General features: G+C 37.0%; 2 protein-coding genes across 3 annotated transcripts; both read left to right on the top strand.

The window, feature by feature from the left end:
- The first annotated feature begins 763 nt into the window (after nucleotides 1–763).
- On the top strand, nucleotides 764–13,035 carry atp6v1c1b (ATPase H+ transporting V1 subunit C1b). 2 transcript variants are annotated; one of them, XM_036566279.1, is made up of 13 exons: nucleotides 764–845; nucleotides 1,745–1,911; nucleotides 3,468–3,535; nucleotides 4,567–4,652; nucleotides 5,170–5,264; nucleotides 6,064–6,155; nucleotides 6,270–6,368; nucleotides 6,980–7,048; nucleotides 8,456–8,548; nucleotides 8,720–8,813; nucleotides 10,583–10,680; nucleotides 10,791–10,914; nucleotides 11,249–11,456. In XM_036566279.1, the coding sequence occupies exons 2-13, from the start codon at nucleotides 1,780–1,782 to the stop codon at nucleotides 11,342–11,344; spliced, it is 1,146 nt and encodes a 381-aa protein (XP_036422172.1). In that variant the 5' UTR covers nucleotides 764–845; nucleotides 1,745–1,779; the 3' UTR covers nucleotides 11,345–11,456. The 2 variants fall into 2 exon arrangements, with proteins under 2 accessions (XP_036422172.1, XP_036422171.1); XM_036566278.1 differs by lacking the exon at nucleotides 764–845 and adding an exon at nucleotides 916–1,161 and having other exon boundaries at nucleotides 11,249–13,035.
- Nucleotides 13,036–13,964: 929 nt separating this feature from the next.
- si:ch211-215i13.3 (brain and acute leukemia cytoplasmic protein) lies at nucleotides 13,965–16,092 on the top strand. The gene is made up of 3 exons (XM_036565650.1): nucleotides 13,965–14,325; nucleotides 15,095–15,234; nucleotides 15,428–16,092. The coding sequence occupies exons 1-3, from the start codon at nucleotides 14,136–14,138 to the stop codon at nucleotides 15,590–15,592; spliced, it is 495 nt and encodes a 164-aa protein (XP_036421543.1). The 5' UTR covers nucleotides 13,965–14,135; the 3' UTR covers nucleotides 15,593–16,092.
- The last annotated feature ends 8,444 nt before the right edge of the window (nucleotides 16,093–24,536 follow it).

Genomic DNA, 24,536 nt, shown 5'->3' with positions numbered 1-24,536 from the left:
TTCCCCTTATGATCATACACATATTGCTATATGCTTACAATTTAGTGCTGAAAGCCAAAAATCTTAGACGCTCTTTGTATTTTTTTTATAAAAATAATTTGTACAGAGCAGATCACCGAAGAGACGCCATCTGTTTATAGTTTATAGCCCAGATTTGTGAAAAAATGGGTCGACTTTCAGTAGAAAAAAAAATTGTGAGTTCAGCTTCTTTTATTATAACGGTTTAAAATTACATCACCCATCTATTTAACTGGAAAAAAGACAGTTACAGCTCTTATACGACACCCACCTTTTGAATGTAGCTTATGAAATATGAAGGTTGAACAATATGACAAATTGCGTTTTGGAACCACCCGTGGTGGTTCTTTGCATCATGAAAAGGTTCTTTAGATTGATGGAGAATGTGTTGTAGATGGTTCTAAATAGAACCTTTTTGAAAAGGGTTCTACATGTATAAATGTATCTACAGCACATTCATGCACATTTTCCATCAATCTGAAGAACCCTTTTATTCTATGTAGAACCATTTTCTTTAGTAAAAAACCCTTGAAGCACCATCTTTTTAAGAGTGTAGGACATGTGGGCCGAATAAGCGTGTTTTAATGTTTTTGTTTGGGCCACTTTTGGCTAACATGCAGTTTGCCAGTGGCGACATTGGGCCAGCAGTGCCATGTTTGCCAGAAGTGGCCCACATCTGCCTGCTATCAGGAATGATGTGATCTCTCCACGCTCATAGGTGGCGATCTACAGCCTCAGACTCAAACCGGAGCGTTTCGTGGAGAGGACGGTTGGGTGTGTTCACTTTTTTGCCGTGTTTACAGAGCTCATCTTTCTCCGTTTTTTGTGTGAGTGGTGATTTCCGTTAAAGCCGAAATACTGTAGATCTTGTAATGATTCTGTGAAATAACATGTGAAGAGTATCGGATAGTATAAAATGTACTATGTGGAGCAGCCTTCTCTGGTCACGATGCAGCTTTTGCGCAGGATTTTACGTTCGTGAACCCTGCCTGCTCAGGTCAGCTGACTTTGAATGTGTTGAGCTCAGAGCAGGTCTGTGACAGCAGCGTTAAAAACAGAGGTTGACTGATTTCTTTTCAAAATAGCCCTCACTGTAATCGTTTTTGCTCGGGGTATGCTTTACTGAAGTGACGGTCCTGTTCGGTATGTATAAATAATATCATATATCAGTAGGTTATCCCATGTTCGTGACGCTCATGTGTAACGTTACGAGCGTTAGTAAAAGGGACATTGACCAGTTCACTCACGAAGCTGAAGCCAGCTTCTTGTTCGAATTTTCCCGTTCCACCTTAAATAATGTAGCAGTTCGTGTAACTGCTGCACCATTTAAGGAGGTGAGTAAGCTGGTCAATGTCACGTTTACTAGTCTCGTAGCTTTGTCATGTTAGAGAATTGTCTGTTTTACTCACGGTCTCTCACAGCATGTCGTGTCTGAGCTATGTGTAGTATATTAAACGATAGGTGTGTTAGCCATATTGCTGAGAGTTGTTTATATTTGATTGGCGCTGAAGATTTGTGATTTACACACAGCTGCAGAAGCTGAAGCAGTCCATATGATCAGGAAACTCGTGACTGCTATTTGAGGAATAAATGAGGAAACGTACAGGCAGATGTCAGATCTAGTTCTTAATGCAAGTGTTACAGCCTCAATTTCCTAATCTCTAGGTAAATGCCATTGTTTATAATGATATAAATAATAATATTGTCATTGTAATTAATACTGTAGGTTTCCCTGGCCTGTTGTACTGTCTGAGTGAAATCATGGCAGAATTCTGGCTGATATCAGCTCCTGGAGAGAAGACCTGTCAGCAGACATGGGACAAAATGAACGTAGCCACTACTCGCACCACCAACCTGTCCACCAACAGCAAATTCACCATTCCAGATCTCAAGGTGAAGGATCTGAGCAGAATACCACAAATCAGATTCCTTGGTTAGAGGACTTTTGGGGCAGTTATAACCAGCTCAGTAATTACAGCAGCTCAGTAACTAACATCTAACTACCTTAGTAACTACTGAATTATACATTTAGTTATCTTTCTCTTGTTCAGATAATTAGAGGGACATTCCAGCCTAAAACTAGGGTTTAATGTTATTTGTCCTGTTATGCAGTGTTCTGTCTCATATCATTATGTCCTGCAGCCACACTGGATTGACTGAATTCATGATTTTATATTGTTTTCTTGTTTACCTTCATCAGTATTCTCTCACTGCAGTGCAATACAATACCCAGCAGCATGCAGGAACGTCATACAACCATTGGGAATCCATGTGGTGCTCACCCAATCCTGATGAGCAATAGGCTCATTCATATTTTAATTATACTTTACTGTCCAATTAATTTACATAAAATAGACATTTTTCTTTTGCACTAGCATATAAACACTACGCTATACACCCGAAACACTATAAAGGTGTAAATGAGATGACGATGAATAAAAAAGCTATCGTTAGTGTATCTCTTGCCTTGGCCATTGAACAAGATAGCTCTTCTATGTCAATGACACAATTCAGTTGAAGAATATCTGAGAAGTGCAGTTTACTTGGATGTGAAAAGAGGCAAATTTTAAAGCTTGAGTGATGGGCTAGCGTACTGGACAACGCCCTCCCCTGTGCCTGGGATATCAGGGTTCGATTCCCTGTCAAGACATGAGCAAAAATGACCACCAATCTTATTTATCTAAAGTAGAGTGTCTGTTTAATATGCAAAGGTGTTCTTTTTCACTGTTTTCTTGGAAAATATGTCACGTGTTTAGTGGCTATTGGGAAGATCATTAATGTGCACAGGAAAATTATGCATATATAGGAATGTACAGCACATCAAACCAGATGACTGTGATTTGAAAGCTGTTTCACTGGTATATCTAACAAAGCAGATTAAGAAGAAAAGCCAGAGAAAATAACAAAATAGATGTAAACAGGAGGATCTGTGGTAAAATATTTTGAAAGCCAAATATTAAAGTTGGCTTTAAAAGTAGCTGAAGTTGGCAATCTTTCAACTTGCTGTCCTCTTGTGCCGAATAATTTTTGTCATTCGAGTTATCCATTCTCTGTATGGTAATGAGAATTTGAAGACATTTAGCACAGTTATACAACAGTCTGCCATAAGAGTTACAACAGTTCTACCCATCTTCGAGGTAAGTCATCAGAATGTGAATTTTCCTTTTCTGTACACTGGAAAATCTCACTCTGGAATCTACTGCAGCACGACTGTAGGATGCAAGTGGGTATGTTTAGAACAGATTTAGCAACGGTTAAATTTTGGTTTATTTTGGCTGGAGTGTCCTTTTAATGCATGGGAACACACAGAAATGGGGTTAAGTGGTTCCAGCTCTCTTCAAGACTATGGGACTATGCTGAGCTTGCTTTGTGTTGTACCTTTATGTGGGTACACACTGTTTTGTTAATGTGTTTTGTTCAATAATGTAGTGTTGTGTTTTTCTGAATAGGTGGGAACACTCGATGTCCTTGTGGGTCTGTCAGATGAGCTTGCCAAACTCGACTCCTTTGTTGAAAGGTCTGGGCTCTATTTACAGACCCTCTCGTGTCCATAGAACACTTGCATAACCTGATATATAAACCCCTTGTTTAAATCATGTTTATTACCATGATTTTTTTGAGGGAGGGAGGGAGTAAAATTATCATAGAGTAGTTAAAAAGTACACACCTAAAGAAAATGGTTCTATATGGAACCATGAACACTCAAAGAACATTTGCATGATTAATGGGTTCTTTGCAGTATGAAAGCGTTCTTGAGATTGATGGAGAATGTGTTTTATATGGTTCTACACATAATCTTTTTGAAAACGGTTCTGTATAGCACCAAAAATGGTTCTTCTATTGTTACAGGCTTGACATCGTAACAATAAAAGAACTTTTTCCATGTAGAACCATCCATAGCACATTGTCCATCAATCTGAAGAACGATTTAACGATGCAAAGAACGCATTATTCATGCAAAGTGTTCTTTGAGTGTTCATGGTATAGATTTATTCTATAGACAATCATTTTTTTTTACTAAAGAACCCTTGAAGAGCCATCAGTTTTAAGAGTGTAGATAAAGTAAATAAACAGATTAATGCAATTTCTGGCATTATATCTTGTTAAATTCAGTACTTTTAGTGTAGAACTAGTACATTCTTAAAATATTATAGCAAGCATAGAGGATGACAGTTTAGTGTCAGATTTGAATATCAAACCCCCAAATTTTCCATCCTTTTTACATGCAAATTACCCTCTAGGTAAACAAATCTCTCTCTAGGTTAACAGCCTGGTTTGAAAGAGCACATGATACTCCTGAGAAAAATATTATCCATCGATAAATAAAATATGGTTATGCAATTTACAGAAAGTAACATAAAGAAGGATAGTTAAAATGATTGCTGTCTAAGACACATGAAAGTTGTTTCGCTGGTATTAAAATGGTATTTTTTTAAAGTAATTTGTATAATTTATTTTGGTAACTTTGATCAAGCTACTTTTCTACTTTTACTTAATAACTTCTTTAAATCTGTGGTTTTCATAGTTGTTTATTTTGAATCTCCTTAGTGTGGTGAAGAAGTTAGCTCAGTACATGTCTGACGTTTTGGAGGACAGCCGTGATAAAGTCCAGGAGAACCTTTTGGCCAATGGAGGTATGTGAATGTGCCATCTCATGCAATGAAACCTAGTTTGCCTCTAGGAGACAGTAGAATACTAAATCTGAACACAGGCACTGTTGATATGGTGTACAGATGGTCCATTAGCATTCTTATGTTAATACAAAAGACTAGAGGTGCAATGATTCAACAAATTCATTATTCAGAATGATAGTGGTGTCTGAACTCAATATGTTTTTTAATATAGCAAAAATAAGAAGTGGCTACAAATATGGCTTATATTAATATTTTAATGTTTTCATTTTCAGCATTATAGAAATACAATATTTCAAACAAAAGTCATGCCTTAAAGTGTCCCAGTCTAACACTCTAGCCACAGCTAACATATTTGCACTAAGCTAACACACTAGCCATAAGATAACATGCTAGTTACGGTACGGTCATACGATGAGACATAATATATGATATGATATGATACAACACATTGTATTTTCCATCACTACTAAGGGCTGACACAATACTAACCATTTTGTTAATACTTATTTTCCTGTAGTTGATTTAAACACCTACGTCACAAGGTTCCAGTGGGATATGGCCAAGTATCCGATCAAACAGTCCCTGAAGAACATCTCAGAAATCATCGCAAAGGTAAGGAGCACAGAGCAGTCCTTTTCCTGCTGACCCACACTGCCTGGTTTCAAGCATTTCTTGATTCAACACACCTGATGCAGCTCATTAACAGATTCTGTGAAATAGTGAAACTGTGCAGTGCTGTGGGTTGCCAGAAACAAGTTTAAGAGGCATTAGCTCGGTTTCTATCCAGTCATCGAAATAAGCAAGCAAACAGCTGGAATATCGCAAAAATTATGCAAATTAGACTGAGAACTTTGTAAAAACACTTCTGAGAAATAATGAGTGTGTTTACTGAGAAATAATGAGTGTGTTTACAGATAAATCATTAATGTTGAGCTACCTTTTTAGTTTATGGCTATATTTCACACCATAAGAACAAAAAGACAAAATGTGTTCAAACTGCTGTTTCCATCAAGTCATTTTTATTTAATATATCAGCATATATAAAAACCATTGAGAGAAGCCCAGTTACTGTCATATAGGAACCATTTGACTTATGATACATGTCAAGGGCTGTTCATGGTACACAAGTTTTAATGATGGGTGGTTGAATTTGGTACAGCAAGATTGTATCTGACCTGAGCAAAGATAACTGGTGAAGCAGAGACCAAATATCCAGCCTTAAAACTAATGATTAGGATTCACACATTTTGGTTTAGAACCAGAACAGAAGATATTTTGAAAGAAAGAAAGTACACCTACACATTCAGACGATTATTGTAGTTTCATTCTTTTTATAGCTTGTGATATTTTTTTTTTTCCTTTTCCAAGATAGCACTTTAAAACGTCTCTCTTTTTATTCTTTCTATAATAGCAAGTGACTCAGATAGACAATGATTTGAAAGCCAGAGCTTCAGCCTACAACAGCATTAAGGGCAACTTGCAGAACCTGGAGAGAAAGAATGCGTAAGTCGAAGCATTTTAATAGGTTGTTACAGACTGGTGCTTATTGTCTTTGATACTTTTTAAACATAATTGATCAATCCCTGATCTCCTGAAGTTGATGTTTTTGTCCACTAGGGGGAGCCTTTTGACAAGGAGTTTGGCTGACATTGTGAAGAAAGAGGACTTTGTACTTGACTCCGAATACCTTATTACTATGCTTGTAGTTGTTCCTAAGTAAGTGAAGTTGCTTTTCTTACTTTTTGTATTGTTTGTAATAATTTTTTTATGTATGTCTTCCTTACATTAAGCTAATTTCTCAGTGTGAACTTACCATTCAGTGGATCTATCACTGCATAACCTTCAAGCTAGTACCTCAGAGAGGAGGGTTGATGATTATTGCAGTCAATCAAGGAAAATAGTTATTTTTCTCTGGAAAAAAAGATTATAACCATTAGTAATTCTGAATCCAAATAAAATCCACATATTCGGCCTACAGCAGTTAGCTCTGTCCATTCATACTGACAAGGAGTTATAAGGAGTGTTTCACCCTGCTTTTTGAAGGAGGCACAATACAGGACGGCCAATCAGAACAAAGCTTATGTTTCAGCCTTAAAGGTGCAGTAACAAAAACAGCTTGGTTAATTCTAAGGATACAGAAAGGTTAGAAAATGTTCATGTAAAACTAAATAATGAGTGTTTTTGGTGGACATAATATACATAAATGTTATAAGTAAACTTCAGCAGGCAAAAATGTAGGAAATGTGCCATTTATGATAAATCAGATGTTTACATTTCTTTTAGCTTTGCTGTGGCTGTTATAAAATGATAATTGCTTAATTTTACAGGGTGAGTTACCCTGACTGGCAGAAGACATATGAAACCCTCTCTGAAATGGTGGTTCCACGATCTTCAAAGTAGGTGATTCACAACCTACCTTCATGTCTCATTTGTTTTCACACAAATAAAGATTACCTTCTGTTCTGTTATCTATATTTTTTAACCCAGTTTCTTAGAAGATAGTGCAGCTCTCAAAAAGAACATAGGGCTCAGCTCAAATCATGTAATGGCAATCTTTGTGTTTTTATACTTTGTACTTCTGTCCCTTTGTTGGGGGAACAGACAGGTTGACCTATGCGATCAGCCTTCCCAGTATCTATGGAAACCAATTATCCTCCTCTCTGTGTGGCCGTGGTGACTAACACAATAACAAGGGCTTTAACCCCATGCACATGCACTCACAGACACAGACACACACAGACCGCTATCAGGGAACAGCGGGAAAGTCCTGCTCCTCTTTGGATGCAGAGTTAGGTAAACCAAAAGAGGCTTAACTGAGAGATTTCACATGAGTTGTGTTGACATTGTTGATTGTATAGTAATTGAGCAATTGTTAGAATGATTTTTATTTGACATTTAACATACGACGCTGCACTAAAATCAGTTAATCAGGACTAATTATGCAGTCGTTGTAATGAAACATGCAGTTGTTCAGTGTTCAGGTACTGAGAATATCCATGATACGCTCAGAAAATTATAGTTTATCACGATTTAAAAAAATTATCACAATAATGATAAAATATCATCATATTGCCCACCTCTGTTTTGTTCCTTTGCTTTTCTATTCCGTATTATTGTGATGGATAGATCATATGTCCAAAAGTTGTCCAACATTTCTTCTAAAATCAAGGGTGTTAATGGGCAGTTTGTCCCCCATTTGCTGCAGTAACAGCATCTACTCTTCTGGAGAGCTTTATACTAGATGTTGCAACACTGCTGTGAGGATTGGATTGCATTCAGCCACAAGATCATGTTAGATGATTAGTTCTGGATCACAAATGCCACTCCAACTCATCTCAAAAGTATTGGATGGAGCTCCATCACTTCAGAGAATACAGTTTCACTGCTCCACAGCCCAGTTCTGGGGGGCTTTATACCCCCCTACCTGATGCTTGGCATTGGACATGATCTTATGTCGCTCATGTGTGGCCGCTCCGGAGCGTCCCATTCTGTTGAAAATGCTTTTCTATGGAAATTATACAAGCTGTGTCAGCTATGGGTGCACCTTAAAGTAACTGACATTCACTATTTAGAAGGGATGTCTAAGGACATTTGGACACAGTGTAGGTGCAGTATTTTGGCATTACATATTGTAATTTGTCTTTTTGGCCCCTTTTTGTTGCCGTTGTCTTGACAGTTCAATCTGCATTATAAGTTTGATGCCTTTGCTTCTTTTCACTGCGGTGCTGGTATAGGACTGCAGCAGAATGCACTAGTGCATTAGCCTTTTTAATTTCTTTGGTGAAAATCTTTTTCTCTCACAGTCTGCTGTTTGAAGACCAGGACAGTGGACTGTTCAGCGTCACTCTCTTCAGAAAGGCCATAGATGACTTCAAACTCAAAGCCAGGGAAAACAAGTGAGCCAATAACATGGGCACATTCACATTTTGAAGGCTGTGTTTATGGATGTAAACCTATTATAATTCAAATACATGCACAAGACTTGATATAGCAGCAGATTGTGCTATTGGTACAGCCTTTTTGCACACAGACAGGGAAAGGCTGACTGGTGTTATTCTTCATGGCAGGTTTATTGTGCGTGACTTCCAGTATAATGAAGAGGAGATGAAGGCAGACAAAGAGGAGTTGACTCGACTCTCTACAGACAAAAAGAAGCAGTTTGTATGATAACGCTTTCCGCATCACTTAATCTTTCTTGAAGTCATTATATACAAGAACACAGTGTACAGAGTTTGATATACACCAGATAAAATGTTCAAAACAGTTCACAGTCAAAACATTGTAGGGTTTGTACACAAGAAAGCTTTAATATGCAGTCCCCTATTTTATATATAGTCTATCATTTCTTCCTTTACATCCTTTTCATGTTCTCTATCCCTTCCCTTTCAGGCCAGATAAATACACAAACCAAATAATGCAAAAGTCAGCAAACACATAGGTATAGATAAGATAACACTATATTAATCCCCTGCTGGAACATGTAGCTGTTTCTTCAGCATACATACAAGACAATAAAAGTAAATAAAATGAGAATAAAATAATAACGTAAAAAATATATGTATGCGGTACTGTGCAAAGATTTCAGGAAATTATATTTAAAAAACTATTTATTTAGGCAGTAAATGAAAAAACACTATCCCAATAAATACATGTAACATTAATACGACATTAATACAGCATTAAACGTTTCTTAACCCCTCTTTGAGGAAGCCCAGTATTATTTGTAGTTATCCCCCAGTATCTGCTTTGACTAATCCTTCATTAAGTTAAATCAAGTGTGCTAATGATGGAATTTAACAAATCTATATGATGGCTGGGGACATTGGGGAGAAATCTGGAACCAAACCTGTGTTCTTCTAACTAGCTCCTTTTAACTAACTACTTTTTTTTAAACAAATATTGTATTTATGTAAATTTTATTGTAATGTTGTATAGAATGTATATTACTGGTAAACAGACCCACTGCTGAGAATTTTTTAAACATTTTATTTAGATGTCAAAGACTTCAATCCGGTCATTTCTATGGTCTGCATGCTCCCATGTCATTAAAGATTCTGGTGGCTTTTACCTACTATAAAACAAACCATAGAAATATTCCCAGGTCATATTAATCCTGTGTTATAAAACAAACCATTGAAATATTCCCAGGTCATATTAATCACGTGTTATAAAACAAACCATAGAAATATTCCCAGGTTATATTACTCCCGTGTTATAAAAGGAACTGTAGAAATAAACCCACGTTTTATTAATCCTGTATTATAAAATGAAACACAGAAATATTTCCAGGTTATATTAATTCTGTGCAAACTGCTGTGTCAGTAAAAACGTTGTCATCTCCTGTGGAAAAGGAATTTCCTTGTCTTTTCTTAAGTGTGAAGGCACTTGAGGATGTATTGACTTTTGTAATCTGCGGCTCAAATCACGCTTCATGTATTATCCTACATCAAGTGCTTAACATTAAACATTAAAATTGTAAAAATGACTGATATGATTTTATGCAGCAAAGTTCACTATTGGCTGCAAATTTCCAAGCGTATGAAAATGCTAATTGACACGTTGCATTCACCTAAGACAGCGAGCTAGATATTTAGGTACAATGAAAAAACAGCAAAATTAAATGTTTACTTCTGGAGTAAAGACAGTGCGTGAATCAAGTAGTCATAATTTATATTGTGATGTCTCATCCTGTGTGAATCAGTCATAAACATTAACGACGTCCTGTGGTGAAATTACCCTGCCTCTCCGTGTAAAGCAAATGGTACTTTAGGCACTTAAATCCTTTTACAGTGGTGCTGCTGAGGGCCCACACTATAAAATCACATGCTCATTCAAGTACTTGAGTTTCGAGTTATTTTTATTTGAATATTAGACTGAACTGAGAAAGTGTTGTGTTCAAGGGACAAACCTGGTTTTACATTTGTCTCCAGGGGCCTTTGGTACGGTGGCTGAAAGTGAACTTCAGTGAAGCTTTCATCGCATGGATCCACATCAAGGCTCTCAGAGTTTTTACAGAGTCTGTCTTGAGGTGTGGTGATGAATGAATTATGAAGCTATATGTGTTTGTTAATGCATTGTATTTATTAATTAATCCATATGAAGATTCACACATCAGTCCCTCTAATCTGAACTCTGCAGGTATGGATTACCAGTCAACTTCCAGGCTATGCTTTTGCAGCCCAATAAGAAGAACATGAAGAAGCTGCGGGAGGTTCTGCATGAGCTCTATAAACATCTGGACAGCAGTGCTGCTATTATTGATGTGAGTAGACATGGAAATATATCTTTGCTGTCCAAAGAAAAATTTGTATCTCTATTTTTGTCTAGTTTTATTTTTCTACATCATTTGAGCCCGACAGCTGCCCTTTATATACTGTGAAAATTTCATGCTGATTGGACCAAGAGAGATGCTCAAAAAGCACTTGAAATAAAACCCTTTTACATTAATTTTTTCTAAATGTTTACAACGTTTTTGCCTTCTTTTGCAGAGTTTCTATTTTGGAGATACATGTTTTTCTTTGGACAGTGACAATAGTTTTGTGGTCTAAGGTACTAAACTGCAGTGTTTTTCTAACTTCTCCTGCTTTCCCTTCCAGGCCTCTATGGATATCCCTGGTCTGAACTTGAGCCAGCAGGAATATTACCCCTATGTTTATTACAAGATTGACTGCAACCTTCTTGATTTTAAATAGAGCCACATCAGCACATTCTACTTCCATGGGACACAGGGAATTTCAGCGTTACAGGAATGCTTCAGTGTTTTTGAGTGAAATATGACTTTTATTTTAATAAATGATGTTTTTTTTTTTTAGAGGTTTCTCCAACAGAGAGAGAGTTTACCGTGGACATACATGTGTCCAGTCTTAAAATATTGCCTGTTTCAAGTCTCCAAAACTCTTATTTAAATTGGCATATGACTTTTAATATCATACACATCTAATAGGTGCTTTCTCAAGGTATGTTGTATAATGTTATACTATGTTTTTTGTTCGAAAAAACTGTAGGTTCACATCATCTGTCACTACCCCTCGTCCACTGACATAAAGATTATTTCCAAAATGCAAATTATAAACTCTTACTTTCTTTTTGGAGTGCACCCTAAAAAGTAATTTTCAGGCACCAACAACATTGTTGTTGATAATGTCTTAACATTATCATCGCTGAACAAAATCTTGTATCTCCATTTTTTGTTTGTTTTTTCTGTACATAATTTGAAAATGCCAGCTGTCCTTTACTTTGTGTCAGAATTTCATGATGAATGGGCCAATATAAATGTTTCAGAATTACTTGGAATAAAATCTTGTTACACTGTATGTTAAAAATGTTTTTTTTTCCTTCTCCTATAAAGTTATTTTTTTGGAGGTACAAGGTTTTGCTCTGACAGTGATGATATGTAGAACCTCCTCATGCCTGTTGGAAAAGCACTTGAGGGGGCTTCTCATGAAGCTGCTTCAGAGAATGCAAAGAGTGCATATTGACATCAAAGCAAAATCAGGCTAGTTTTCAGAATGTAAAATATAACAGATTTTTATTATACTGCAGTTTTTTAAAGATCTGTAAGTTTTTGCCATATCCTTCACTACATGCCTTGCCCCTCATGTGCACTGTTAACATGAAAACTTATTGTATTTTGTTGTGATCAACTATCAAGAAAACAACTGTATTGACAGCACACTTACTTCTTTTCAAATTGTTTGAATGCACTAAACACACTACAAGAACATTTTTGTTTTGATATAGAAGCACCTTGGCAGATTGGAAACAGGCATATAGCTTCATTTTGAAGCTTAATGCTCACATGTACCTTTAACCTCCATTGAGTGACGTTGTAAGAAATCACTAAAATGACTGGCAACGTGCGGTTACTCTAAGAAGAAAGCATATTTCACTCTAAAATATAGAACTATTCCTGTATTATTTGTACTTTCTTGTTCATCACACTTTCTCCTCCACAAATCTCAATCATCTCATTCCTGACATTGTCGAATGTATCACACAGGCACATCACCGTTTTTGAATCACAGAGTTTGAGGATCTGCTTGGTATGTTTCAACAGATTTCATGTGTTTACAGCAGAAGAATAATCTTGGCACTAGCAGTCAGTGCTCTGCCACTGTGTTGTGGTCTGACACACAACCTGAGACTGATATCATGTTTTTCTCTTAAAAGGTGCTGTTTCAGTCAGGCTTTTGATTGCTATATGTCTTCTTGTGATTCCAGTGTTTGTTGTGTATTTGTAGAATTAGTGATTCTGTTTGATTTTGCTGTCTGGAGCCAGTATCTCAATGTCTCGTCTGTCGTTTGTGAGGTCAAGATTTATTTATATTGAAACACAACTGTGATCACTGATGTTAGAAAGATCAATACAAGTGTACAAAAATAATTTTTCTCTTTTATTTTGTAACAGCAAAGCACATCCAGTTCCACAACATATCTCATTTTATGGGTTTTTAGTCAGTGATGCTATTTACTGTAATGCAGAACGCATAAGAGGAACACAATAACATAGTACATCACATCTCACCAACAAGAGGATAGGAAGAATGATGTCATGCAACTACGCCACCCTCCTAAAAGCACAGTGGGCCTGATAAAACCACTGCAGTTCCACTTCAGTCAGATATAGAGTTAAGCTAAACAAGAGGACCAAACCCAGCACTTTAACAATTTTCAGACAATAAGACTGTAATTTCAGTTATTATGATTAATTTGATGCATGAACATTTCTGTGATGATGAATAGGAGATATGTTTTGTTTGTATTTTCTAAAAAATGGTAAATGTCTTACAAATTCAGCCTGGGGTATGTAAACTTATGAGCATCACTGTAGTGCAATGTTGCTAATAATAATAATAATAATAATAATAATAATAATAAAGCTTTATTTATATAGCACAGACAACATTAAAATGCAGTGTGTTTTACAGTCCAACAATGTGCTTTAAACTCAAATAAAAGTCCCTTTAGAAAAGAAACCAAACTAGAGAAAATAAAAGCATTGTGCAAAGAACGAAAGTAAGAATTTATTTTTTTTTAAAAACAACACTTAAAATAAAAAATAATAAAAAACAAAATAGCAATAACAAGTAAAACAGTGACGTGTAGCACTGCAAAACATTTTGAAAATGTAATAAATAAATACATTTAAAACACATAACTGCTCATGAAACACTGTCAAATGACACAACGAATATAAAAGCTACCTTTAAAAGCTTTATAAGGAAATAGGTCACTCTACCTTCAGCCAGGGAGGGATGATAAAGCCAGAGAGAAAGATGCTCTGGGGTCAGATTTAGCCCATCTCTCTCGCAGCTCCACCCTCAGTGACGCAGCAGCGATGCTCAGTTCAACCTGGTCACTGTGGTGGTCGTGTACAGTGTTAGATACACTGGAGCCCAGGAGGAGGACCGTTCACTGAACCCACCGCGGAGCTCACATGATCTGAGTGCTGGTTTAGGCTTTGCTCTCTTTGCTCGCTCGCCGATGGGTTGCGGTGGAAGCCGAGCAGATGCCATCGAACCGCGCTATCCGGAGAGCTGGACCAGAGAGACCGAGTCGACATGGCTCACCAGCACCGAGGCTGAAACGCCTAATGGCGGCAGCAGCAGCAAGAGCCACGCGGGCTGCGGAGGAGAAAGCGGAGGGGCCTCGAAGGAGAACAGCAAAGTGGCAGGTAGCCTGGATGTCAAAGGGTCTTGATCAGTGACCTGATGTGTGGGAATGTGAATGTGCATGTACATGTTATTATGACAGGTGCCAAAAATAACGTGCTCATGTAAGCTGTGTTTGAGAGCTTTTCTGGAAGGTGCTGCACAAAGCAGGATTTCTCAGTTAGTCACATAACTTAAGCCAGATGTCAGGTCTGTGCAATAGGAGATATGAGGGGCATTCCTAATGGAAATTTTCACTTTGGGCTTAAGTTATGCAGCTAACTGCGAGGTATTTCCCAAGATTTCTCACTTAGCCAAATATGAAGTCTATCCAGGAGAGATAAAGGACATTGCTCACTTTGGGCTTAAGTTATCCAGCTAACTGACAAGTTATGGGGGCTAATTCACAAAGGGCATCTTGGTTGTCTGGATAACATTAAGCAAATGTTAAGTCTTTCCAGTAGGAGAGATAAGAGACACTCCTAATGGACAGTGCACACTTTGGACTTGGGTTATCCAGCTAACTGACTAATCATGGGGGCTTATTCACAAAGCTGGATTTCTCAGTAAGGTGGATAACTTAAGCCCCAAGTGAGGATTGTCCAGTAGGAACGCAGCCCTTACTTCGTCCAAGTATCAGATAGGCCTAACTTTTAGTTATCTGACTAACTGTGAAATCCTACTTTATGAAAACCCCCCTTTGTGCTTCTGTTGTGTTTCTGTGGTGTCTCTCATTTGGACCTGTGGTATTAGGCTTAGTCATTAAGTGTTGTGTGTTTACTCGCTCCATAGGCAGAGGCGTAGAGCCTCGATCATCTCTTTCTTTCAAAGAGAGGCGGATGGTGAATGCAGGCACACAGTGTGGGAAGCAGCCGCTGGCCTCCAGCACCTGCACAAATCAGCAGAGAAGGTCTCGCCGTGGCTGCCCGGAGGTAGCTTCTACTCTTTCTTTAGAAAGCTTTGACAGTGTTTTGTCCATGTGGCCAGAATGCATAACACGTGTACTAAGCTCTAAGTAAACTGATGATTTGCTCAGAGGAGCAGCTGTGTCCACATTTGATTAGCAGAAAGATGCAGCAGCTTCCTGATCATTTGAAACTGTTGTATCGTCTTGTCCTTTTACAGCAAACAAATGACTCAAAGTGGAGAACGTCCAAGGAAGTGACTGTTCCCTCAAAGGATACTTCGTCAGGCAGTGAGGTGGCCTCACACTCAGCGATGCCGAACGGCGAGAGTTCAGCCGCACATGACAAGGAGAGCAATGCAAAGGGATTCAGTCAAGTTAAATGAGCTGTTAATGCAGCCAAGGGAAAGGAAAGTTAAAGACTGAGATGATCCCCAGTGTAGACTCTGACAGGAGGGGTTACTGTAATGGTGCCATGATAAAGTTAAGCCACTTGAAGAAGGCTGTTCAAGTATGGAGACTGGAATATGGTTTATTTTGGGGGGAAAGTGTAATTTAATTAATTAACTGATTGATTAATGTCATGGGCCAGCTGCTTTGCACAATATCTCTAATCAAATCCAAGGGACTGAACATACTGTGAGTAGCATGAGGCTGGCTTCGCAACCTGCATGCATGATTATTTACTCATTAATTTATTTTCCTGGTGGGCTGAAAGGTGGGCGTTAACTATTTAATGTTTATTCAGTGTCTCCCAGCAAATGTAGACTGATTCATAATGGCAGACATTGAAAAATACAGTAGATCTCATGTTATTGTTGTAATGTTTTACTGGATTACCTTTGTTTAATGTCTATTAAATGTCCAAAATCTTTAAACAGCCACATCTACTGTCTTTGGTCTTTTATTTAGGCTGTAGGCCTGCTGTCCTCCTTAAATGTATAGACAGATATCGGAATAATATCATAACATGTCATAACGTGATATGAATATTTTGAATTTTTTTAACATTTGATATTTTGATAAACATTTAATTCTAAATGTTTTATTTCCATTCTCATTGTACACAGTAGAATACAAAAGATCGTTTTCTGGCTGTGTAACAGGTGATCATTGCTAACCTCTTATTACACTACATCTAGTCAATTTGTGTTTGCTGTGGTGAAAACTACAAATTACAGTGTAGTTTGAGCACTCGTGTGAGCTGAATTTCAAGATTTTGTTAAAAAAAGATGTGTGTGTATTCTCCGTTTGTCCACCAGATGGCGCACAAAGAATGAGATCAACTTTCAATTTTTAAAACTTTAGTCAGTTTATTATTCAGCTCTTTTACACATAGAATTACAGTTCAAGCTGAAATTTTATTTTAGAAAAAAAATACAAGCATTCTGTAAATAACCTTTAATATTTTCATGCTGAACCAACCTGAAAAGTTTCCTCTGTTTAATGAATAGTTAATTAAATGATTAAATTGACGTGTGATTACTGTGGAAAGCCTGCCAGCGTTTTTGTCCATGTGCACAACACTGTCATATCAGTGCTCTTTATAGAAGCACTGGGGGCATTCATTTTGAATCCACCTGTATTCCCACAAGCCCGGGCTCCTGTGTTAGGTTTGGCTGGTTCTTCACTTTCAGAAACCCTGCCTATTAATCATTTGTAAAAACATGCCCTATCAAAAATGCAGAAACTAAACAACTTGTTCAAACAAAAGAACAAGCAGAGCTGGTTTATGAGGAGCCTGGCCACTTCCTATTTCCTCCGTTATATCAAAAACAGGACTGCAAAACGCCAAAGGGCGCCCGCAAGCGAGTCCTCAATGAATGGGAGAAAATGGAGTTAAACGGCTAAAAATGAAAAGTCAAAATAGTTTCTAATCACTCGCCCAGAACTTCCCTTTAATTTTAAAAGTAGAAAGGATGTTTTTCACAAAAAAACAAAGAAAACTTACCTATATGTTTCTTTATTTCTACAGCAAACGGGTTTTGGACAGTAGGATAGCAGCTAGTGAGTGCTGATTGGTTGGCGAGCAGAGCAGCTCATTAGCTGTTCGCGCTAACACACATCATGGACATACATGAGGCGCTGTTTTAAACTCCTATAACTCGGGTTTAAAAGCTCTTAAAAATAGCAGTGTTAAAATGTTTTACGCTGTTCTGTGTTCAGGAAATGATTGTATTCTTTTACATTAAAAATGTTTGAGCAATGTTTGATGTTTTGCTCAAATGCTCCATCTTAACCCATTCATCCTGGACTCACTCAGGAGCGCCCTCTAGCGTTTGAGAAACCAGGAAGACATCACATAGTTGAAATTCTTCTCTGTACAAGCTCTCTGGCAGAAGTACGAAGTAGTCTGTGAAAAAAACGCTTAATTTTTCAGCAACTGGAGCTGTCGTGGGAGTTTTCAGTACATTGTAGGAACTGAATTTAGTTAGGCTCTGTTCTTCTGTTTGGATCTCTTTAGTCTAAAAATGCTCAGGCTCCAAAGCCCACCAAAAAGCCCACCAACAAAACATAAATCATCAAAAATTTGTGTGAGTAAATTTAAGGCCTGAGTAAGCAGTGGTGTAACTAGAACCTTTAAAATAGGGCGACCAGGTACAACCTAAGCTGTGTCTACAATTGTGCCGTATTCACTATATAGTGCACTATTTTGGGGTTCTGCCATTTTGTAGTGGTGTCCAAAAACATAGCGCCGAAGATTCAGTCAAACAATCCATAATGCAGTACAATAAGTAGTGTACAACCAATGCACCCCATAGGCCACTGCAGTCGTACATCCGGGTCTAAGCTCCATTTCTCTATGGCCAGAATAAATGGACTTTTCTAAAAATAGCCTCACACCCTGTGTTAAAAAAACAGAACCCGATATGCTTTGTCCTGTGTATATTTTACTCCTGAATATCACTGGATCCTCTTAATTAGAAGGTCATTAAAGTGCCGTAATACTAGTATCGCTACATGCAAGCTAATGCTACTGCACATCAATTTGATGTCACTAAGCCACACGACACGAAGGGGGGCTATAGCGGTGCTCTGATGAGTTGTGCTACCTTATCGAAATGTTCTACTGCAGCACATTTTAATAGGTTTACCCATAAATAAAACCTCTATGTAGGACGTTTCAAAAGCCTAAAACTCCTTATCAAAAATACTACCAGTGTTAAAACTACGAGGCTGAATTTAGCTTCTTTGTTGCCAGCTTCTTCTTCGAATGTTCCTGTTCCACCATGAATGGTGCAGCAGTTGTGATTAGCTATCACAAACATTAGCAAATGGGACAAAACACTACTGACCTGTTGGTTTTATGAAGCTGCAAAAATAAATGAATGTTACTCAGCTGTCAAGCAGAAATAGAGCAACCTGCTCATATCATATCTTTCAACCCTCCATGAAAATTCTTTTCACCAGCTGCTTGTTTGAATTTTCCCGTTCCATCCAGTGGGGATCCTGTTCTAACTATATAGCAGTAAGAATGTCTTTTGGAAGAGAAACACATCAGTTAATGGTTGATTTGATTCAATTGTTTATTACCCTATGCTATGTTGGTTCTCTCTCTGTGTGCAGGCCTCTGTGTGTGTGCCTTGTCCTGGAGTGCTACATGTTTCAACCAGGCCTGGAAATGGCTGCTTGGTACCATCTTGAACATAAACTGTATCTATGATAGGGACACTTGGCCACTGTTTAAGGGTCCTGGCCTGCACGCACACACAGAGAGACCTGGGGTTAACTTTGGCCTGTGCACTCACACAGTGCTAGTTTGGACCATAACTTTATTTTTTTACCCATTTCATGTAAAAAAAAAACCATATTTTAACACTTCCTTGTTCGGTGACAATCAGGAATAACCTGTTTAGTCACACTTAAGGGATAGTCAATAGATTCTAACTTATTTTTTACTTTCTTGATCAATGAAGATGTGAATTGATGTGATGTAATCAACAGCATGGCCCCTTAAAGTGTGTTTTGAATTATAGATAATGGTAATCAAATGTAATAACACAAGGCCAGTGATTATTATTTCATGTAAGGGTATATGAATGAATTGAAATGAACTGAAATGGCTAATGAAGGTTGTCACAGCACTTTTAGAAGAAAAACAACGGTATTTGTCACAGAAGGCCGAGGCTAACTGAAAAACACAAAGTGTACGTAAAAGGTACAAAATTGTTACAGATATAATAGAATCCAGTATAGTCAGAGTAGCGTGTGATGGTAAGAGGGATCAGGTGAGATGAGGTAATGGGGGTGGGTAACCTCTCCAAAGTAGTACAAAAGGGCTGCTTTTTTCCTGTTTTTTTCAGTTGCGGCACCGGACAGCTCAGATTAACGCTTTCATCTGTGAAGCCTTAATCTTTAATGAAAGATTGTACCTTTCTCTGCTGTTCTTGGTGTTTAATTGGTTTCTGTTTTGTATTAGGTGACGATTTATTTTTGAATTAGAAGCATGACATTTTTTCCACAGCAAAAACTAGGCCTAATGTTATTTCAGAATGACATTAATTAATCAGTCAGTGAGTGCAGGCCACTATTGAGCCAGCGCTCCAGTATCTGCTTGCAATCTGTGAGGCCAGCAATATATGTGCTATAAAAACATAAATCTCTCTTTCTTCAGTGGTTCTTTCTTTTTTATTTACAGCAGATTCCTGTTGATGATCTGAAAGCTGTGAAGCTGCACAAGACGAACAGACTAGAATCATTTTATACATTCCTCCAAAACCATTTGGATTCTATATTGTTGAAAACATTCATTTAAACTTTTGAATCTTAGAAATAATTAATACTATATACATTTTATCATTATTGTAATCAATGTAATTAAATAATACAGGATATCAAATAATATATGTATATATGTAAATATGTTGTAATAGTAGCAATATTACATATATAAATAAAACAATAGTCTTTATACTTATGTACAATGAAATTTCGAATGGCATCTCTCCTATAGTGGTCACAAAAAGCAGGAATAATAAAATAAAATAAAACTAAAAATAAACAAGAATCTGTAGAATCTTTAAGTAATGGGCAGCTGAAACCCCCACAGTTCTATATTTTAATGACAATTTAAAATACTAAAACATTATGAAATGGTAATTTCCAATAAATAGTCCATAAAACCAACAGATATCGATTTCAATATTTATCGTACTATATAAATATGAATTATGAAGTGATTCTATTGTAGAATCTTTAAGTAAGCCAAAATCCCCAAACTTGTCAGTACACATTGTAAAATGGTCATTTTCAATAAGTAGTCCATAAAACCATCAGTTGAGTTTACATTATATACATATGAATTATGAAGTCATTTTACTCTAGCATTTTAAGTAGTTTATGGTCAAAATCCTCATAATTGTTAGTCTAACTAAATAATAATTTGAATTTGAGAAAATAAAATGAACAGATATCAGTTAAGAGTCTTTCCTTTTACGCACAATACATGCAATAAATAATATTTTACATTTTTCTGATGCTTTTGTAATTTTTCCCTGACTTTGTTTCAGGTAATTAAAAACTGCATACTTAAAATGCACTTCAGACAAGCACCTGTTGCACAGTATTGTTAAAAGATTGTGTAAATTGAATTGAGATTAGTTGTAAATTTTGTGTGTTTGGTGAACTACTCATAATTCTACTGCTTCCATTTTCATTTGAAAAGTTATTTGTTTTTGTTTTAAACATTTAAACAAAGTTTCTGGTACACAAACACATATATTCTATCTAATCTTGCTCTTATTTCATGATGTGAATCTGTTTTTACACTATCCTTCAGAACAATTTTTGTAAAAAGTGCAATTAATCCATGAAACAAGGACAAAAATGATCTCTTAAATCTTCTGTATTTTTTTTTCTCTCTCTAATACACACATGTCCCAGATTTTGGTACCCTTGAATTTCATGACACCGAATTTTGTTTTACCAATCATTAAATTATATTTAAAATATGAGGATTGTGTCTTCCACTTGCTTAAAAATGCTACAGTTAAATCACTTTATAGTTGGTAAGTAAGTAGTATAATAAACTCTGAACCTGCATCTGTTAATGAACTACTTGAAAATGATCATTTCATGTGTTGAATTTGACTTATGATTTGGTTACACTGACAAATGCTAACTCTCTAAACTGATATCTGCTCATTTTTAGGGACTGGTTATTAGAAATTACAGTTTGTTAATGTTTTAACTTAAAAAAAATATTAAAATATACTTAACAATTTTGGGGATTTTGGCTGCCAATTTCTTAAAGATTCCACCGATGAATCAGTTCATAATGCATATGTATATAGTACTGTAAACTCTGAATTGAAACCTGTTAGTTTTATGTGTTTAGTTTTACTTATTATTAGTGATTCAAATGCCTAAATAAAACATTGCAATAAAATAAGTGTTTAGATGTCCAATTGAGAACCACTGGATCCATACAAATTAAGTGGAAGTTGCATTTCACCACCCAGACTATTTGTAAAAAAGGCTTGCCCTCAAAACTAAGCATCCCAGGAAAACACTAACTGGTGAGGGAGGCCACCACAGTCCGGCCTCTATGGAAGGGCTGCAAAAAGAGCCCATTGTTTAAGAAGAACCACATGAAAGCATGTATGGAGATTGGACACCTCCACAACCTCCTGGAGCATCAAATACTGACAGACAGACCACAGTTTGTGCGTCTGAGGGGATGCGTGTCTGACCTGTACACCTCAGACTTCTAATACAACTCAAAGGCCTGTCTGTTGCAATTTCAAATGCTTCAAGTGGTCATTCCTGCCCCCTGCAGTCACACTGTATAAAGACTCCACTGTTTCAGGAGAGAATCCTCCTCATCTGAGAGACAATATATAATGCAAATTAATTTTTTTTTCACAGGAAGTGCCCTATCATTTTCTTAAACTGAACGAGACACACACACACACACACACACACACACAAGATGATGTTCTTAGAATGACAAAGTGTAATAAAACCAGTATTGAAATTATTTAAATCATTGTTGGAAAACCAGTAACACTCCATCATCGTCATCATATATGTTTGTCCTGAGTCCATCATCATCATCATCATCATCATGTGTGTTGTCCCGTGTCCATCATCATCATCATCATCATGTGTGTTGTCCTGAGTCCATCATCGTCATCATATATGTTGTCCTGAGTCCATAATCATCATCATCATCATCATCATCATCATGTGTGTTGTCCTGAGTCCATCATCATCATCATCATGTGTGTTGTCCTGAGTCCATCATCGTCATCATATATGTTGTCCTGAGTCCATCATCATCATCATCATGTGTGTTGTCCTGAGATCATTATTATCTTCGTCATGTGTGTTGTCCTGAGTCCATTATCATCATCGTGTGTGTAACTGGCAACCCGTGTAGGTTTGATAAAACTTGGCTGATTTGGTCAAACTTTATCATTCTTGTAAGGACTCTGGCTGCAGCGTTCTGGACTAGATGAAACTTGTTAAGGCTTTGCTGAACATCCAGACTGCAGGGCATTACAGTAGTCAGGCCTTGAGGTAATAAATGCAAGAACTAGCTTTTCTGCATCCTGTAGAGACTTATATAGAGGTTATATGTGGATTGAAGGGCCGATCAGGATCTATCGCGACACCAAGGTTTTTTACAGATGCACCTGATGCATCCAAGGTTTTTTACAGATGCACTGCAGCTAAGAAACTATTAAGTTTAAGTGTTAAATGAGACAGTTTGTTTCTAGCAGCTTTTGGACCAAGAAGAAGAACATCTGTTTAGTCTGAGTTGAGTAGGAGGAAGTTAGTTGACATCCAGTTTTTTACGTCTTTTACACAGTCTTATTATGTTGAAGTTTATCATCTGGTTTGGTCGATATATACAAGTGTGTGTCATCAGCGTAGCAGTGGACATTGATGTCTTTATGATTCAAGTATTATGTAGTCAGAATGATGGACTAATGACCAAACATACACCTAATTGGCAGGGAAAATTGTTTTTTAACAAATCTGATTAGTTTAATCAAATCTAGTTAAATCTAATAAGCCTTAGTTTAAGGCTTATTACTTCTCATACACAACTAATATAAAGGTATGTAAAGCGAAAAATTGAAGTCTGGACCCACTCACTTTTACTTATAGTTTAAGGGATTGAAAGACTCTGTTCCCATAAGTATAGAGTCTAGTGGTAGGCAGATGTAAAAGTGTGCGCAGGCCACTAGCTCCACTAAGCCAATGAATCTTGTGGCCAAAATTAAGAATTTGTTGCCAGAATAGAAGAAACATGTTTATTGTGTGTATACATTGCATTTAACGTTAAGAGGCATGCTTCAGAGCCAGTCAGGTGTTGCTTTGTAAAAGAAAATTTTAAAAAACTTTATTAAAAACATTACTGTTGTGGGGACTTAGGTGGTTTCCCCTGACAAATCATCCGATCTAGGTTGTCATTAGGTACTGTTTAGCTACTGCAATGCCTCTCGACGTAACACCAGCTTATTTAAGACCGTATTTCATAAAGTGACATTAGCAAAGTTTAGCCAGTGGAACAGCATCTGTGACATCAAGTGGACCGGCTCAGCAGGAGACCCCAGACCATGTTTGCTATTGCGGTGCTTACTAAAAATTTATTTGTGAATTGTGTCAAAATCTGATTAGTCCGATTTAATTTGTTGTCTAATCAAACAGGTTTGTTGAAAGCAGAAAGGAATGCAAACAAAATATCCACTCTGTATTTTTGTGATAGCTACAACTGCTGCATCATTTAACATGGAACAGGAAAACTTGAACAAAAAGCTGGTGAAAAAGTATTATTAGTAGTATTTTTGATCAGGTTTTAAGCTATTGAAATGTCCTACCTAGAGGTTTTATTTACAAGCATACCTATAAAAATGTGCCACGGTAGAACATTTCAATAAGGTAGCACAACTCGCAGGAACATCGCCATAGCCCGGCTTAGTTTCATGTGGCTTAGTGACATCAAATTGATGTACAGTGGCTTTAGCTTTAGCAGACTGATAATGATTGACTGTACCATTTTCGATAATTGGGGTGGCCTAACCCTAACCCTAACCATAACCCAGAAGGCTACCCCTATGTTATGCCTTTGTGAATGAGTGTAAGGGGCGAAGAAGAGAAGACAAGAATCACTATTTAATTAATAGATAAAACTGACATTTCAATTTTACTGGCGTTTGTTTTTTCTCATAGGTTATAAAAATGAATTGGAATCAGTGCGACATGAAGAGATAGAGGCACCAGTTTCTTTTTAAAACATATTTTAGTGTTGTACTTTGGTTAAGAACACAATAAATAAAAATGCAAAGACTAGAAGTGACATAAATTATACATTCTGTGAAA

Source organism: Colossoma macropomum, unplaced genomic scaffold (genome assembly GCF_904425465.1).
Source record: "Colossoma macropomum unplaced genomic scaffold, Colossoma_macropomum, whole genome shotgun sequence".
NCBI classification, from domain to species: Eukaryota; Metazoa; Chordata; class Actinopteri; order Characiformes; family Serrasalmidae; genus Colossoma; species Colossoma macropomum.
Note: the sequence above shows the minus strand (reverse complement) of the source record. Positions and strands in the feature narration are given on the sequence as shown.

What these genes read in the sequence shown, in the direction of transcription:
- atp6v1c1b (XM_036566278.1), top strand. Translation starts at nt 1,780, where the DNA reads ATGGCAGAATTCTGGCTGATATCAGCTCCTGGAGAGAAGACCTGTCAG. An exon ending in AACCTGGAGAGAAAGAATGC is followed by an intron (nt 6,156 to 6,269) that starts GTAAGTCGAAGC and finishes TTTGTCCACTAG; the next exon opens with GGGGAGCCTTTTGACAAGGA. An exon ending in TTTACAGAGTCTGTCTTGAG is followed by an intron (nt 10,681 to 10,790) that starts GTGTGGTGATGA and finishes TGAACTCTGCAG; the next exon opens with GTATGGATTACCAGTCAACT.
- si:ch211-215i13.3 (XM_036565650.1), top strand. Translation starts at nt 14,136, where the DNA reads ATGGGTTGCGGTGGAAGCCGAGCAGATGCCATCGAACCGCGCTATCCG. An exon ending in GGAGAACAGCAAAGTGGCAG is followed by an intron (nt 14,326 to 15,094) that starts GTAGCCTGGATG and finishes CTCGCTCCATAG; the next exon opens with GCAGAGGCGTAGAGCCTCGA. An exon ending in CTCGCCGTGGCTGCCCGGAG is followed by an intron (nt 15,235 to 15,427) that starts GTAGCTTCTACT and finishes GTCCTTTTACAG; the next exon opens with CAAACAAATGACTCAAAGTG.